This window comes from Cyrtonyx montezumae, unplaced genomic scaffold (assembly GCF_038088225.1).
Source record: "Cyrtonyx montezumae isolate F1298 unplaced genomic scaffold, pur_monq_1.0 scaffold_6, whole genome shotgun sequence".
Lineage (NCBI taxonomy): Eukaryota > Metazoa > Chordata > Aves > Galliformes > Odontophoridae > Cyrtonyx > Cyrtonyx montezumae.
Window position 1 is genome coordinate 4577343 of NW_027072067.1, and position 18146 is coordinate 4595488.

At 47.5% G+C, this 18146-nt stretch overlaps 1 protein-coding gene across 2 annotated transcripts; it reads right to left on the reverse strand.

Annotated features, from left to right (window-relative positions):
- Positions 1-278: 278 nt before the first annotated feature.
- IP6K2 (inositol hexakisphosphate kinase 2) lies at positions 279-17949 on the reverse strand. Of its 2 annotated transcripts, XM_065749818.1 has the most exons (6): positions 17898-17949; positions 6721-7017; positions 4405-4627; positions 3513-3688; positions 2341-2516; positions 279-1063 (listed from the first exon to the last, which is right to left on the reverse strand). In XM_065749818.1, exons 2-6 carry the CDS (start codon positions 6920-6922, stop codon positions 566-568), a joined length of 1275 nt encoding a protein of 424 aa, XP_065605890.1. In that variant the 5' UTR covers positions 6923-7017; positions 17898-17949; the 3' UTR covers positions 279-565. The 2 variants fall into 2 exon arrangements, with proteins under 2 accessions (XP_065605890.1, XP_065605891.1); XM_065749819.1 differs by lacking the exon at positions 17898-17949 and having other exon boundaries at positions 6721-7032.
- Positions 17950-18146: the final 197 nt, after the last annotated feature.

Sequence of the window (18146 nt, forward strand, 5' to 3'; positions counted from 1 at the left end):
GCTCTTCCAGGCCAACAGTCCGTCTCTGAGCCAGCCTTCATCCCCCGGCTCCCTCCAAGCTGCCTTCTCCTGGTGCCACGCAGCCCTCCTCCCCGAGGCAGGTGCTCCAGGCCCCAGCTCTCCCCTGCCGTGGTTCTCACTCGCTGCTCTTGCCAGGAGGCCCAGAAGTGACGCGTCACTCCATGTCTGGTCTAAGGAGCTTTGCTGTTCTGACACTGCTCAGGAAGATCTCGGACCTCCACCTCTTCCTCAGCCAGCAGCCATGACAGAAGCATCGCTTACAATGAACAAAAAGGATTTTATTGGAACGTATACACACAGGGATAACAGAGGTATCTTAGTAATCAAATATGGAATGTTTAAGAAAGTTAAAATAAATAAGGATACTAAGTTCTGCCAGTGCTAGGTCCAGCACCAAGGTAAGTAAATGCCCTCTGAACAAGTGTGACTCTGCTGGGCCCATCCCTGCAGAGTCTGTAAGGATTCCTACCACCAGAAAGTGGCCAATAATTTTGGAATACAGAGTCACAAGAGTGCGCTTCCTACTGATGTGCGTTCACACCATTTACTCGTTGTTCTCTTCTCTGATTTCTTTAATTATATCTATTAAATTCTGAAGTCCAAAAACATAACCCGTGTCCTGGCCCTCATGCACCACGCTGTCTTCTCCGTAGTACTTGCAGGTGGTGTGGGCAAAGTCTATCATGCGGACGTCCACAGTACTGGCAGTCGGTTTGTAGGCGTACGCTCCTGCGGACTCATCCGACGACTCCTCCGAAAGGTCCTCCAAGTCCTCCGGGTCCGAGTCCACAGCCACTTCCTGCCTTTCCTTCCCATCGTAGATGATGAGCAGGGAGCTCGAATAGAAGCGGTACGACTCCTGTTTCTCCAGGACTGACTTGAGTTCAGTCAGTTTTTTAATAACGGATTCAAAGAGTTCCCTGCGCAGGTATTTGCCGTTATGAAAGAACTGGTAAAGTGCTTCTTTAAATCCTTGGACTGACAGCTTTCTCCCATGGTACTTATTCATGAACATCAGCTGGCCAGTGCCTGCCTGGTACACCTGTGTATTCAAGCACAGCCAAGGGAAAGGGAGAGTTAAAATCGCTGCCAGCACTGACCTGAAGGCTGAGGGGGGCGGAAGACTGCTGTGAAAGCTCTTACACAGATACAGTGCTCGGTTAGCTCTGCTCTGGAGTCACAGAGCCCATCCACAACAGCAGGCCCAGCAGTGCTGATGCAACTTGGAGGCTCAGGGGAAGGGGAAAGTTCCTTCAGCTGAGATTTGAGCCTTTCCACTCGGAACGTGTGAGTGAGGAGTTGAAGCAAGATCAGGAAAGCTGCGGCCAACTTCTGTGGAGCTACAGCTCATACACAGCCACTCACACTGCACCTGCCTCTGCTCACAGGCACCTCTCCATCCCCAGAAAGCTGGGCTGAATGGCCACCCAGAGTCTCCACCCTCCTGCTTCCTATGGGAAAGTGCTCCATGCATCACACAGGAAGAAAACCCCCAAACATAAAAAAGTAAAGTAAGCACAAGAAGCACTTCCCAAGCTCTTGTTTTCCACCTCAGGTCTGTCCTGGAAGGCAAAGCAGCAAGCCAGCCAGCCCAAATCCCAGCAGTGTGGTTACAAGGCAGCTCTCACACTTCTGTTTGTCTCGTGCTTTTCTCAGAATTTCAACAGTGTGCTGAACACCAACCATGCCAAGAGTCACGCTGTGGAACAAGTCCTAGCAAACACTGCTGGCATTCCTGGAATCTATTGGATGGGAGGAGAGAGGCTTCGGAAAAGCCTCAGAAACAAACAAGTTCTTTCCCACTTGTCACCGTAGGAAAGACAGAAACAAGTAAACAAAAAACGTGGGTGAAAGTCCATGCGAGTATCTCATCTGACCACACTTCCTAAGCCACCTCACAACAAGCCTACTGTAAACAGAAAAAGACCCAAAAGTCTGCAAGACAGATGTGATACTAGATAAAATGCTGGCAAACACCCGTGCTTTGGTGCACATGCCAGCAGATCTTCTCTTCAACTGTTTCTATTCCACGATGTTAGTCAAATCAGCAGTTTTCCTGCACAGCTTTCAATTACTGCGATGGTGCAGGAGTCTATTTTCTTGCTCAGAACACAATCCCTGTGATGCAGAAATTGCTACAGGCTGCTCCTGCAGATTCTGTCACCTTCAACCAGCTTGTCAAAAGCTTATTTCCCCTCACTGATGGAAATGAAGCACAGCATCCCAAAGGCAGCAACACACAGGATTACTATCGAAGCATAAAGCACCAACAGAAGCAGGCACTTATCTGTTGCCGTACACAACTAGTTCTCCTCTCACCTGCATGCCACAAACTCTAACTCCAATAACAGCTGATGTGCTCTGCTGACACTTTCGGATCTGGTTAGCTTTCTTCTCTTCCGAGGCATCATCCCCGTGCTGTCGAGTTCCCATTTTAAGGTCCAACACACATGGTACTTCATATCGAGATGTCAGGTTCTCCAGCAAAATGAACTCTGGAAGTGCTAGTCAAGGAACAATCCTCACAGTACAGTCATGGGATGCTAAAACCATTACCACATTTTAGTGTCATAACTCCAGTGTAAGCACACCAGAAAACAGCACCCTATCAAAACTCAGTTGCAAACACATGGTATCCAAGTGCTTATCTACTCCTAGTTCCATTGGTCTCTAGAGAAGATAGACAAGAGAGGTGACTGATTTGATTTTCTTAACAGTAAGTGGGAAAAATGTAACTGAGGTCACACAGATAAAATCTGGCAGACAAACCACAGGTTCAGAATGACAAAGTGCAGCCTGCAAATACTTCAGAACACGAGACCCATTTCTGAAATATCACACTTCCTCGATAATTTAATACTCACCTGCAGTGAAGCAGTGAGAACAGCAGCCACAAAGTACTTTCTCTCACTTTGAACAGCTTATTAGTCACTGAGATGCCCTGGTAATCATTCACCAGAACTCCTCACACATGAGAACTTGCTTACCAAAGCATCCCATCCTGACAGATTATACCCAGCTTGTCTTTATCAGAAAGGCTCACTACAAAAGGACTACTGAAGCAGACAACTCTTTGCATCAGAACATACTACCCTGAGACAACATTGAGAAGCTGCAGAAAAGGGAAAGCAGCAACTAGTTTCTGAGATCCCCAGTACTGAACACAGCAATGCCTCTCACCAAAGGAAAAACAGTCAATTAGGTTGGTTCTGTGGAAGATCCCAAAGTCCCTAAAACCCTTCCATTAACTAAGTCCCAGCCTGTAGATTTATTTGGATTTCCTAGCCTAGCTACTTCCCAGCATGCTGGAAGAACCTCTGTTCTGGAAAGTGCTGGCAGTCCCTTCCAAGTCACCATACAAGCAACTGCCTCACAGAGCCTCTCTCTGGGTTACAGTTAAGCCCACACTGAATGTTTGTCTGTCATATCCAAGAAAGAGAAAGCAAAGCCCCACTATTCCATTGCCATGAAGCACTTTCAGGAAAGGATACTATATTGATTTCGATGTTTTGCATTTTCCTTCATCCGCTGTAACTGCTGCTGGTGGCATTTCATGCTCCAAGGATTATGTTGTTTAAGCTGTGAACTAATATTCCCTTTTTTCTCTACTGTATAATATAAAACTTCAGATTTCTTCAGCCACTCAAATTCTTCTTCTAGCTTATGACTAGAAAAGAGAAAAAAGCATCATGTTAGAAGTGAAACAAGGACAAGCACTTCGTCCTCACTAGGCTTAACTTCATAAGCTATTTTACTTGCCTTCTCTAACAATTAGCATTAAGTTGGTTGTTTTCCTTTCTGTACATTCAGACCATTTGAACAACAGCAACACATCAACCACTGTAAGCTACTTTCACATTGGTGTAAATTAGCATACAGTCAAATATGTCATAAAACAACTAATTTGATTTATACATTCTTTACCCAACTGAACTACTTCTAAAGAAGTAAGGGACACTTTAAGGTTTATCCTTTGCTGAGGTTAGTGCTCTAGCACAGCTCAGAGAGCTCACAGCCATAATTATTAGAAAACGTGGGGGAGAATATGACTTAACACAGATAAAGCTCCCTACACAGCAGCACAACTGGAATGAGATGGTTTATTTGTAATACATCTCTTGTACAGCACTGGAAAACCTTTCTTTTTTTGCCATGGTTAGTTAGGGGTCACCATGCTGTCAGGCTGAGGAGAAGGTAGTTTCACCACTGAGCCCGACTGCACTGAAGAGGTCAGGAAAAAAAAAAAACACAAAAGAAATGAGAACAGAAACTGAAAGCAGAGCTCTGGAGAATTCTCTGGAATTCTGGAGACCTTATCCAGGTCTGACAGCAAAAACCTTATGCTTCAACCCTTTGCATCCCAGTCCTCCCTGTTAAACCCACCTTTTCATTTTCTCCTCCTTCCTGTGCTGTCGGACCCACTCCTTCGATATCTTCTCATTTTCTAACAACACTGTCTTTTTGTTAGTCCATCGCAACAGCTTACTTTTGGGTTCACAGTCAGAGTTATCTAAGTTCTCCATGTTATTGTGGTCCCCATTTAATGGATATGCTATTAGACATAAGTTTCCATCTTCATCCTCTTCAAAGCTCACTGACACCACACCTGGAGAGAGAAAGGACAAGAGAGAAAGCTGTGAATTGCTGAAGCAATAAGCAAGCCTTTTACAACACACATTACATTAAGAATACAGCAACTTTTGTGGGTTTTTTTTCCTCTTACCCCAGTCCTTAGTTTCTATCTTGCCACAGGCCAAACCTCATCTGCCAACCTAACAAATATCAAAAGACCTAGACAAATATGATACCTCAAAAAAGACAATTCATCATAACAAAAGAACAACACAAAAAAAAATCTGTTCTCTCCAATTCAGAATCAAGTAAGAATTAAATAATAACAGGAGACAATTTCAATTAATAAAAATGTTTATTAAAAAACCTGACTGGTCTGACCCTGAAGGAGATGTGAAACACATTAACAACTTGCAATGAAGTGACCTGCACAAAAAACCCCAACTCAAACAGACACTGAAAGCTTTAAGTTTTGCCCGACAGCAAAGCAAAATCCACTTGTCCAAACAATATTTGGTCAGCAGAACCCCAGGGGAAAGACTTGCAAGCAAAGCAAAACAAGAAGATGTCACATTACAATAACACTAGTCCAAGAGCTTCCCTCTTCAATCACTACATTGAATTACATGTGTTCTTCATTTTGGTATATATTTTATTGATAGCAGTAATGCAATAGTCTTGTGAAATAAATAACAAAATGCAGTACAGAACATATCTGTGGTACACAGAGAGATGGTGAGCCTTGAAAACACTTCTCTCTTATCCTCCCTCTCCAGGACTCTGGAGCACTGCAGTGCATTCTGAGCGTCCTAGCAGAGTGCTCTGACACAGATGCCCCTAGTGCTAACATTCACACATCTCCATGCTTACTTATAGAAGCCATAACAGTTGTCTGAATTGGTTTTTAGTCTTACATTTTCCAGCCCCCTCTCCCTACCCTCAAATCAAAGCCATCTGCACAGCTCTTGCAGCTCATCTTTGGGCCAGAGGAAAAGGTCTCGATGAGAGAGAGGCACTTCTGAGAGGCAGCTCTGACACCTACAGTACCCAGGGGGAGGGGGTGCAGAAGCTCTGATTGACACTCCTGCTACCACAAAGGAAAGAATAGAAAAAAAAGGGGGAACCAGCTAACAAATGGCCTTTATCCTGGGGAAAAAAAAACAACACAGAAGGCCCAAGTGAGGCCCCTTACCCCCTAACCCCTCCCACACTCCCCCCAAAGAGCCACATACACCCGTACAATCGTTCTATTACATTCTGAAAAGCATCACTCAAAGACGATGTTTTCTTCCAGTCCAAAAGAACTCATGTAAGATGTGTCAGATGCAGAGAGCATTACTGGAAAACATCTCTGAAGTCTTCTGCCAGTTTCACAAACAGTGCAAAACGGTCACCCTTAACAGCTGTTCAATTCAGCGTGCCAGGAAAAGCAACTCCATTTAAAAAATGCTTCAGTCATTATTTATTAATCACCAGCCAGCCATCGATGGAATAACAAAGAAAAGTATTTCTGTTAACTAGAGCAATGCTTAGGAGAACTGGAATTTCCACTCCTACATAACATCTGACTCAGCCTCATCAGGGCTATTTGATCCTTGCCTACCTAAAATGCCAAGGATTTTCATTTCCTTAATGACAGAAACAATGCTGCAAATATTTAACAACACACTTCGCCAACGTGTATTTATTGTGATCAAAATGAGAGTGAGAGAACAAACCCCAAAATAAATGAGACCACAATTAAGCTTACACAAAACACCACCCGTCTTACCAAATCCCTGTAAACAGACCTTAAACAAACAGTCACAATTATAAATCTACAAATAAAAATCAGCAGAGAATCACTGAAAGCATTCACAAGCTGTCAGCAACTTACCTATGCCTAAGGGAGATACATGGGCTATTGCCAGCAGAGCTGCTCTACTCTAATGCTGTTAGGCAGCCCAAACACCAGCTGGGCAAGCAATTCCACCCTGCATCTCCACAGCCTGCCTCAGACAACATCAAAATACATGAAAAGAAAAGCCCCAAAACCTCTTCCACTCAGAAGAGATTTCAGAGACAGCGGAGCAAACTGGCACTGTGCAAAGTGGCAGCCCAGCCCCATCCTACGGTTTGGGAACTTACCCTCATACTGCGGAGTGAATTTACGCATTTCTGTTGGGAGAGTCTCATAGAACTGGTGCTCCCTCTGGATAAGGGGCTTACAGATTGTCTTGTCATTAAAGCGGAGGACACAGGAGTGTCCCCCGACCTGGTGGACAAAGGGCTCGAGCAGGACTCCCTTGGAATAGTGCTCCACTTCCATGGCTCCAAACGCTGGGCTCATCCTTGTAGTGCATTAGACAGAGGAAGGCGACGGTGCGAGGGCGGTTCCGAGGAGCAGGTCGCGGAGGCGTGCAGGTGAAGCTCCAGCCCAGCAGTCTGTAAGGCAAGCAAAGGAGCGCCCGGCCTTAGCCCCGTACGCCGCTCAGCCGGCGCCGGAATGCGGGCGCGCTCGGGACGCGGCCAGACAGGTCGCCGCGCCTCGCCCCGCCCACCGCGCCTCGCCCAATGGAGGGCGCCGGTGGGCGGAGCCAACAGCGTTCGCGCCTGCGCAGAACCGGCGAGGGGCGGGCTGCTCCCCCACCCCCTCCGCCCCCGCGAGCGCCGCCCGCGGCCGTGCCCTGCACCCACCGGGCACGGGGTCACGCAGCGCGGCTCGGCCCGGCCTGCCGCCGCCTGTAAATTTTTAGTCGGGTCGCTCTCATTTTAGTCCGAAACTGTAATGATTAACTTTTTTTTTGCAGCGAAAACAGGCTCAAAACAGGCTGCTGCTAGACGATTACACAAACAATAACGCACTTCGTTCCCAGGGACCACAAAGCGTTCCAGGTCACGGCTCTGCTTTTATTTGCCTTCCTTCGCTACCCAGCAGCTTCCCAGCAAGCCGAGAAGCAGAGCAGTGGGCAGCAGCACTCGGCATGGCCCGGCCGAGGGGGCACGGCTGGAGTGAAAACACCACTTAAGGACACAGATCGATCGCTCAGCTCCAGGAATGTGTACCTGCACCACGGCTCACAGATCAATATTTCACTCACTACACAACAGTTAGTTGTTTTTCTCTCCCTTGCTGGACTGTAACAGTATTACCAAATTAGCAAGCTTCCCCTTCCAGCACATTCCATCATCGTGAGGTGACTGTGTCCCCAGAGCCAACAACCTGGCACACCTTGGAGACAGGCAGCCTGGGACCTCTCCGTGTCACCCAGCCTGCTGCCAACTGCAGCACTGCCACATCTCCCGAGTGCCAGTCCTGCCCCTGCAGGAGCTGCACCAGGAGCTCAGCCTTGCAGATGCCGCTCCAGCGCAGAGCTGAGGAGCACAAAGCACCTGCAGCACAACCAATACTCAACACCTTGTTCACTCACTGCACCCTCAGGGACCTCAGCAGCAGCAGCTCAGTGCCTGTAATGAATAAGCTGCTGCTCCTGCCTTGCTGTGAGCCTGCAACGTAAGGTTTGAGCAGGGCAGCAGTGCCCAGGAAGGCAATATGCCTGCACGGCCCTGCCACTGCTTTCCTCTCACTGAACCAAGCAGCATAGGTTTGCACTGGGAACAATCGACGTATTTTATCCATTCAAGATACAGAAGATATCTAATAAATTCAGGCTGTTTTCATGCAATGAAGCAGCCTTCAGAGGTATTCTCATTTGCATGAACAACAAAAAAAAGCCTTAAGATTTTGCTCTGTGATGCTAAAACCCAAGCATTTCCCCTACAAATGATGCACTTGCTCTTCTCACTTCATACTGGGAATTTTGCCATTCAGCCTCACCCAATCTGAACTGCCCCTTTACCATCCCATTAATTGCACAAACAACCTGGCGAATGCATCAGATTGGTTTTTACTAGCTGCTTCCAACAGCAGAGATCTCAGCTGGGATAAGCACAGCAGCTCACACTGCTTTCTCACTGAGTAATGCTTTTCCCAACACCCAACAGCAGAACTGCTGGCACTAGGCCGCCCTCCCAGCCCCCCATTAAAGCTGGGTTCCCCTGAGCACAGACTTACACACTCAGGGGGCCACCGCCACCCCCAGCCAGCTGCACAGAGACACAAACCAGGCAGCAAAGCTTTCTGCCCTCTTTCCCACAGCTCACTGCACAGAAGGGAAGCTGCCTGCTGAGCTGAGCTGCTACAAAGCGCCCCAAGCCCACAGAGCCAAAGATGGGCCCCTCCTCCAGGCTCCGAGGAAACCAAACCACACAGATGGGCAACGTGAGAAAGATCACTGACCCATGGGAGAAGCCAAAGAGAAAGCTGGTTCAACCTGAGCAAGCGACAACCAGCTGAAAAGGGATGGACAAACATGCAACCACCAAAGTGGAAAGCAGCACAGGAAGTTTGTGAGACACCCACCACCTGCTTTGTGCACACAACCAGGACCTTGCTGCAGGGCTCAGCTGAAGTTCTGAGCCAAGAGAACAGCTCCTCACAGCTGGAACGGCATAACACACCAAGAACTTGCAACACACCTATCCAAGTGGCATTGTTACTCCAAATCCTGAAGTGACCACACTACAGGCATGCCTCTGCCTCTGTTAACAGCACCATCAGTCTACTGCAAACAGCAAGGTACACTCCTTGAACACAAACCACAAAGCAGAGGGATGCAACATGAGGATGTTAAAACCACTGGACAGGTTAAAGGCTTCCTGGCTCCCCTAAATGCAAGAACAGTAGGATGCTGTAGGTCTGCAATAGCTGGTAACAAATCCACCCAGGGTCTGCAACACCCCAGCCTGCATCTCAGAAGGCTGCCCCACCAGACCTGCTTTAGAAGACTGGGGGTAAAAAGTCCTTCCATTAAGTAGAACTTTAAACCATGGGTCTGTGACTACCCACACTACTTTGTTACTGATAAATACTGGTAAGGAAAAAAAATGCTGAGCTCTAAGTTTCTCTGCAAAGGAGCTTTTGAGTTCTTCTGCAGCTGATCGATCAATGTAACGATCCTTAAATTGGCACTCGGTGACATGCACTCAGATGAGTAAGTATGAGGTGTCGTAAAAACACTCAGCAGGAACATCTACAGGAGTTAAATATCAATTTCCCCACACCTACACGCTGAGACAACATGTACCTTCACTTTCCAAGCAACAAGACTTTGGCTTCAGCCCTCACTGGTGAATTTTGAGGAGTCCACCACTGGAATGATGGGCTCACCAACAGCAGCTATAAAGCAGCAAGCTCTACTTGCTGAACATAAAGTGCTTGGTCTCTTCTACCCCACCTGCTTCTTAGAAACACATCAGTAGCAAGCAGTTGGTTCTTCTCATCTGTTCTTATTAAACTGCTGGCAACTGTGGCAATGCACTCATGTAGGCTGGTACAACAAAAAGGCCTCACTAGACAAAAAGGAAGAAAATTCCTTTAAGTTCTTGACTTAATCACACAAATTAGTCAAAACCCAGAATTATGCATAATTCAGGAACACAGTTACACAAAATCCCTTAGGGAAAGCAGCAGAGCTAAGCAGGCAGCAGCCCTTGCTTGTATCAAGGTAGAAATCTAATCCTATTTTTGACATCAGAGCACTAACAAATGATTCCCAGCAAGAAAGAACGTGTACTTATTACCAGATGGAAAGTATCTGTTCATCTAGAAATTAAAGCAGCAGCACTTGCCCTCCTCCTGTTACAGAAACTCCTATTTCAAGCTGTATACACCTTCCTGTTGTATTATTGGAGAAATGCAGCAATAAAGCCCGAAGCAAATCCACTGGCATTAGCTTTTAAAAAAAGCTCTGCACTCTGTGCCAGAGCTCAGCTATCACTGGCGCATGGCAAGCAAAATGCAGCCGAGTATTTAGCTCTGAAAAAAGTTTCAGCCTCTTTGTAAATCTCTACTAGCCTTACAGATCTTCAAAATCAGCAAGAAATTGAAAAAGAAAGGTCAAGCTTGTTTAAAACCACAGCACAGCAGGATATCTGGAAATACCCTAAGCTCAAGCAAGGCATGCCACACCGACAGGCACAACTCCACTGGGAAGACAGGGGCAGTGCAGCTCTGCCTGCAGGAGGCAGGAGTGTGCATCAGCACCTGCAGCAGGCAGCCCCTCCTGCAACCAGAGCACTGTGCCCTTCTGAGCCAATACTACCACAGCCTACAGACAAAAGATAAGGCATCCCAGTGCCTACACATGTATGAAGATGTACACTGAGCACATAAACTAAAAGCAGTATTTTTGCTAGCTTCTTTTAACCATGGTGTTTTCCTCTAAATGCGAGCAGCAATGTTTACTACGAGAAAAACACTGCCCCGCAAGTTAAGACATGCATTCACAGTGCTAAGTCTGAAACAGCTGCAGAGCTGCTCTTGCAACAAGTACCAGCAGGACTTCTGAGCACAGCCCCGGCAGATGAAACCAGGAATTACAGAGCACACGTGTCTATGTAGAACACACTAACAGCACCAACGCATCACCAGCCAAATCCGAGCTGTATCACATTCCATCCCTGCCCCTCACCAGGCCTAAGGCAGCTCTGCAAGACCCCACACTCTGTCCTCAAACACAAGAGAGTATCCAAGGCAATCCAACAGCTCCTTTTTCTTAGCAGATGAAGACACTGCGCTGAGGGAGGGAACTCTAAAGCCCCATCAAGGAGGTCAGGAGTACTGAACAAGTCTTAGAAGTGGCAAAAAGCGAGAGCTGTCGGCTCTCTGAACGTCCTTTGTAACCTGGAAGTTTAACCATTACATAAACAAAGCTCCAGCAAAACACCAGCTTTATGTCTCCAAGCTATTTAATCTCCCTGAAACAAAAATAAAGCCAAGTTACAGGTTACTAAGCATACTCTGCCAGAAAAGAGCGTGCAATTCTGATCCGTGCTGTATTTCCAGGGACTGTGTAATTTAAGAGCTTGCTTGCCTCCTTTCCACGTAAAAATGCCATGGAAACTAAGAAACCCGAACCATCAAAACTAAGCTACTTAAACTTCCTATTTAGAAACTGATCCATCCTCGAACAGTATTCTGGCACCACTGCCTAAAAACACCGGTTGCTATAAAAGGACAATACTGCCCTTTGTCATGGAGAAACCAAAATAGCATCCAGCCTTTAATCTTCTGAAAATATGACAGCAAAAGCTAAATTATGTGGATTACACAAGCGAAAGTGCTATTCAAGATACAAAAAGCCACCCAGAAATCCAAGTATCATGGTTAAAATAAATCCACGCACACACCTTCCTTGCTACCACAAACTCAGCAGCCTGGTGCTTCTAACCCCTCAATAACAGGGCTGGGCACCCCTCCAAGCAGGGGAGACTCAGCTGCCGTGCACATGAAGTTGCTCTGAAGGGCACCTGTCAAGTCTTTCCCAACAGCTGTGTTTGCTTTATGACAAAAAGCATTCTTCTGTCTACACTCCCTTCAGAAATCCCAGTCCCTAATACTTAGCTGGACAAACCTGATAAGCTTTGCTGTCCCAATCCTAAAATCCACTCTAGCTCCCTGAGAAAAAGGCTCCTAAAGGAGCACCGAAGATCTCCTGTAAGTGAGCCACCAGAATGGCACCCACAACTGCACATTTCACATCTCCTATTTATGTGTGTATTCACTCATGCCATCAGCATACGTCAAATGAAGCTTCCTTCCTTCCAGCAGGAAGCAGCCACAGCAATGCAAGACACAGCAGTACGACGTGACACGTCCACCCGCATTTCATTCTACAGTTCCTCAAATACTGGGTTTGAGTCTTTACCTCAGATGACAGTCACTGAGTTTTTGCTATCAATCAGCACAGGCTCATGAGTCATTCACCGCATCCTTTTAACTGTTTGTTTCACAACACACTGAACCACCCAAAAACACATCTCCAACCATCCACACAACCTGAACTCGCATCCTTGAGGGATCACATGTGATTGAATGACTTCTACGTGCCCCTCCTTCCCCCCTGCATGCTTGATAAAGGTACCATGGAACTAGGTTAGATCCCAAGCTCTCAAAGGTAGAGCTCCTTTAAGATGCCTAACAGATCGCAGGAGTTCAGTCCCAAAGCACAAGAGTAATTTCACTGTGCTCCTTGTTGAACCGCAGCAGGTTGGACACAAACGGGCAAGCTCAGGAGAGTTTTACAAGAAAGACTCTGATGTGGCACAGTAAAACCAAGGGAAAAGTCAGGGATATTCCCCCCAGTAACCACAACTCATTCAAGAACAGTTTCTCCTTATTAAAAGTGACCGCAGTCTGTTGTAAAAAGACTTCTGCAAAAGTGTCTGCTGACACTTACAAACTCCTTGTTTTGTTGTTCACATACTTCACCTTCTGGTGATGTCACAGCACAGCACGTGGGGCCAACCACGGCCTCAGTGTAACCACCTCTGCGAAAGAATTGATCCGTTTAATCTCACAGCTTACCTATTCCAACAGCAGTACAACACCTGCAGAAAATCCCAAAGTTTTGGCAACCTAGAAAAGGAAGCTTTCACAGCAGCCTGAAACTCAGTAATGCAAAGGAACATTTTATTAACCCAGGTAGCAGGGCATAACCAACAGCAATTCTTACACCCCTCGGGACAGCTGCTGCTTCACAGCAGGTTTGTACCAGCAGCCATTCTCTGACACGAGCAAGCATGGCTAGCATCCGCTAGCCAAAAAAAGGAGGACTCAGACAGGATGGCTGCCAAAGACCTATTTTCTCATCAGAACCCTGCAATACAGCACCATCTTTCACGCAGGGCTCATCTTCCAACTGCATCCTTCTGAAAAACAACACTGTCTGAAAACAAAACCTGTCAGGGAGAAACCAAGCTTACAGCGGAGCATGGAAGACTGCATTTTTTGAAGCCAAACAGTGTTCAGTGATGCAAAGTCATTAAGTGCACGTCAGCCCCGTTACCACTCAGCTCAACCTGGCTGCCTCTGCACTCCTGTCCATTCCTCACCCTTGAGAGGCTGCTCGCTTCCACCAATGCTGAGATGATTCTACAAAAGCATTTTGTTCCCTGCTCACCCAGAATCACATCCTTGATCAGATTTCCGAAGAGATGTTTTTAAATATCTCTATTAAATAATCAGACCCACTGTCTTCCCCTAAGTTAGCTTAAACTTATCCCCCAGGTTGATTACTTCAGTACAAACACACCACATCCATCCAGTTCAACCTCATACCTTCACTTACGCTGAACCAACCTTTTGGAAGAGCCAATACCCCAGAGACATCAAGATGAAGCCTACCAAGTAGCAGCTCCACTTTATAGCGAGGCATATTAGTGAACACCTGCTGAAAAAGGATTTGCCATCGTGTTCTCAACCAGATACCCTAAGTACAAGATAACGTGCTGTTCTTTGGCAAAAATAAATGAGAAGAGTGATTGCTAAAAGGAAACTGCCATCGTCAGTAAGCACAAAGTTAGGCAGTGCCCACAGTTCCCGTAAGGTTTCAGGCACTAGTGAAGCACCGCACTGCTATTTGGGTACTGTCGTCAAAGCCATCTGTGCCTCAAGAAAATAAACCCAGCAGTTTCCTAGTGTTCATTCTTAATAGATTCAACAGTGCTTGTCAAACGAGCACTCTTTCCTGGCACAGAGCTCCCCAGGCTCTAGACGTCAACAACCTGGAGCATCATTAAGCAGTCTCAGCTAGCCACCCCAATTCTGTTAGATCCTTGCATCTTTCTGAACATCAGCACAGCTGGAACAGAGTACACGGATCAAGACATCCAGTTCCACTGGGCCACAGTGTGAGATCAGTCATCACCCCTCCTGTCTGGCCTGTTAACTGGCTGGTCAGCACGTACCTGCTCCAAAACAGCCATGGCTCATGCACTGAATCCTTCCCAACCATTCATCACAGCAAATGCACACAGTCTGTACTCATCAAGCAAGACTCTCGGAGATCAGAAGTGCTATCTGAACAAACCTTTTTTTTTTCCTCCAGTAAAGCAATGCAAAACCAGGCACTGCCTGGCTTCGGCTACCTTCAGTAATAAATAGCTGACAACAGTACAACAAAAGAGAACCTGTACCATAGGTATAGAAAGTAATCATCAGTCCAACACAGCCCATCTTTCAGAGGGGCACTCAAGACCTCAAGGACTCGGTACCCTACAAATCAAAGAGTGCTAAAAAGCATCACTGATGATTCGAAGTTCCTGAGCGCTTTACTGAACATCACCACCAACAAATCTTCATTTCAACAGTTTTACCTCCATTATATCTGCAGTATTTCAGACTCCCCAGCAGAAATATATGGCTACTCCCAGCTCATTACATTGGGTCATCATTTTTTTCCTGGTTTTATTTTTTTCAAAATTGAGGAGAAGAATTACCTCGTTATTATGAAAGGCCCAAAATAATATCATGAGATATTTCCAAGAAAACCTACAGAAATCACTACCTACAGTTATACCTTAAAGCTACAAAATGTAGCCTCTTAGAATAAAAAAAAAACAGCCCTGTTTTGTTTCAAAGATGCACGAACCTTGAGCAAGACAGAAAAGCGAGAAGGAAGAACGAGAGAGGGGAAAAACTGGATGAGAACATTGTGAGAACAAGTTGAGCAGACACAAGCTGAAGGACAGAGGCTTGTGTAAATTCAAGCTTAAGAACAAAACGCAGAGGCCACAAAACTTGTTGTCGAGTGAAGAAAGCAGAATAGACATCCTGTTTTTGATGTGTTTGCCAATTTAAAATGCCAAGACAGACGCCTCAGCTCAAGGTAACATCAAGAGGAACCAGCTCAGGCCATCCCCCCTTAAAGGCTGGAAATTTACAGTGAAAATGACCATGAGCATCCTGCAGCCACCAGAGATGTCAGCCATGTCCTGGAGTTCCTGCTCACGTCCCTGGAATGCAATGTATGTGCTGTGCCTTTAAACATGCTGCCATTTCTCTCCTTGGTGCGCAATCCCACGTACCCAGCACTGTAAATGAAGGGAATACCTGCCTGACATAACACACTGGTGTGTCAAGTTACTTCATCGGTTTTTTCAGCTTCAAAACACTCTCCCCTGCAATGGAAAATTTTCATCTCTTCAAGCGAGCCACAGAGATGCTCAGCTGGACCAGCGTTGCCTAGACACCGAGTACAGCCTCCTGCCAACAGGGACAAGCTACGCATCAGCAAACCCAACAGCTGATAAGTGGATGCAGTGAAAGGGAGACAGCGAGTTTTTCCACGCACTAGTGTAAAAAACCTGACTGCTTTCATATCACAGCAGTACCCCTGTTCACTAGATACTCAAGAACAGTCAGGAGCATAGAGATGTCAGCCTAGTAGGTTAGAATTCACCACACTTATTTCTTACCTCTAAATTTATAGGTATACCTAGAGCAGAAGTGCAATCAAGACAGCTCTATTTTGGTTTTCTATGTTATTTTTTTGTTGTTGTTTTTTTTAATCTGCAACTTGATTTCCCTCCTTTCACCTTTTACTGCAGTATCTCATTTGCAGCATGTTCTACCCACTGAACAAGTTCTGTACTCAAGTACTGGTGCAGAAATGATAAGGAAACCAATGAACTTCTTCAGAAAAGCAGCTATACCTCAGCCCAACGCCAAAAGCCACATCAAAGCACTCTTCAGTCCCAGCCCCTGCCCACAGAGCTCTGCTCTGCAGAGGCACACACTCTCAGATCAGAACCACTGAGAGCAGCTCATGTTTGCTCCAAATCCGAAACCTTATCTAATTGAGTTGATTTGGACGATAAAGATGTCATGATTGCGAGCGACTAACATTTAGCTTATTTTACGTGGGGCTTCCTTATGGACGCTCCATCACTGCTAGGATTTTCCCTGTCACCCTGAGAGTAACCTATTCCCAGATCAAGAAGGCAGACACCTATGAGCACAGCAGGGCACTCAGTCACAACAAGGTTCACCCACTTTCCCTAACCGCTTCACAACACAAAACAGTCCCTAAAACATCCCGCCTCACTCCCCAGCAATCAGAGAACAATGAGGCATGACCTCAGCACCGCCCCATCACTGATAGGCAGCTAAGTGCTTCTTTCTTTAACATCTTGCCTCACTCTCCTCTTTCAAAGCAGCACGCCTGATAAACGCGAAGCATTCTCCACAAGCAAGTGTTAGGGCAGGAATGTTTGAGAGCACAAAGCCCAGCACACACATCCCACTGCTACCCAGCTGTCCAGCTCCATCCCATGTCACTGCCACACATGCCCACCCTGACTGTGATCTACTTTGCCTCAAGAATAAACAGTAAAACTGCATTATTACAACATAAAACTGTATTATTTGTATTACCAATGCACTGCGGGCAATTTATTACTCCAAGCTATACTACAGGAGCCAGGCTTCTGTTCAATGACAGAAGAGGTAGGAAGAGAGCTTTTCAATTAAGCTAATGAAACTCAATTCATGAGGAAACACTCGGCCAAGTCTCAGGTCTTACTTTTATTAGAAGCAAGTGCATTCGGATGGCTGCCATCCTCACCGAGCACCTTGTAGCTCCCCCCACCCCCCCGAAATCCTTCCCACCGGGCTCCTCTGATCACTTCTTGTGCTTAAGAAGAAGGATCAATGCTTTCTGTGTTCTGGCAGTTAAACTGTTGCTTTTCACACTTTCAGCGGCGTAGTAAACAACAACAAACAAGTGACCGTTACGTAACGACTCCGTTTGGAAGCGCGCGCACACACGTATGTGAGCTTCCGCATACAAAGCCAGCTTCCATTTAACCGTGCCGGGACGAGCAAGGACAGCAGTGCTTCAAAACCGCTCCCAACCCGACGCTGAATTCCCATTCCAACAGCTGACCCCAAAGGGCACGCGAGGACGAAATCACACGGGCACCGCGCGCGTTTCCAGCATCCCTGACGAGGGACAAAAAATAAAAAGCTGACGGACCAGAAGCAAAGGGCAATTCAATTGTAGAGATCAGCGCTACGCACGGAGGAAACGGGGCCAAGGACACATCGGGCCGCGACTCCCACGGGCGGCAACAACGACCCTACACAGCACACCGCCAGGCCCGCGTCACAGCCGCGCCCGCCGCCCCACGGAGGAAGGAGCGCGCCGCGCACTTCCGATTCCACGCACCGGGGGCAGTGGCGGCGCAGCGTTACGCAACGCACCCACCCGTACCGCCCGGCCCACGGACCGCCGGCACCTCCCGCTCCGCACCGCTGTCCCCCACCCCTCCTCCTCCCGCCTCCCGCTCCCCCCAGCCGGCCCGGAGCCCCCGCAGTGCAGCGGTCCCCACGCCCCGCCACCACGCGGCCCGCATGAGGACCGCTCCCCGGCAGCAGGCGGCCCCGGAGCCCTGCGGCCCCGGCGGGCGGCCCGAGCCGTTACCTGGGGTCAGGTAGGCGCCGGTGGCGGCTGCGCCGCTTTTGTTTCTCAGACGATAAAATGGCGGCGCGGAGCGGGACCGGCCCTCCCCCACCCCGCCCGAAGCCCCGCCCCTCACGCGTTCGCCTCTCGCTATTGGCTCGGCCCGCCCTGCCGCGCGCTGATTGGACGGTCGCTGGCGGCGCTGTTGCTAGGGGAGCCGGGACGGGGAGGCCTTGTCACGCTCAGCGCTCCGGGCCTGCTGCCCTGGGC

What these genes read in the sequence shown, in the direction of transcription:
- IP6K2 (XM_065749818.1), bottom strand. Translation starts at nt 6,922, where the DNA reads ATGAGCCCAGCGTTTGGAGCCATGGAAGTGGAGCACTATTCCAAGGGA. An exon ending in ATTCACTCCGCAGTATGAGG is followed by an intron (nt 4,628 to 6,720) that starts GTAAGTTCCCAA and finishes TTCTCTCTCCAG; the next exon opens with GTGTGGTGTCAGTGAGCTTT. An exon ending in AAAACATCGAAATCAATATA is followed by an intron (nt 2,517 to 3,512) that starts GTATCCTTTCCT and finishes TAGCACTTCCAG; the next exon opens with AGTTCATTTTGCTGGAGAAC.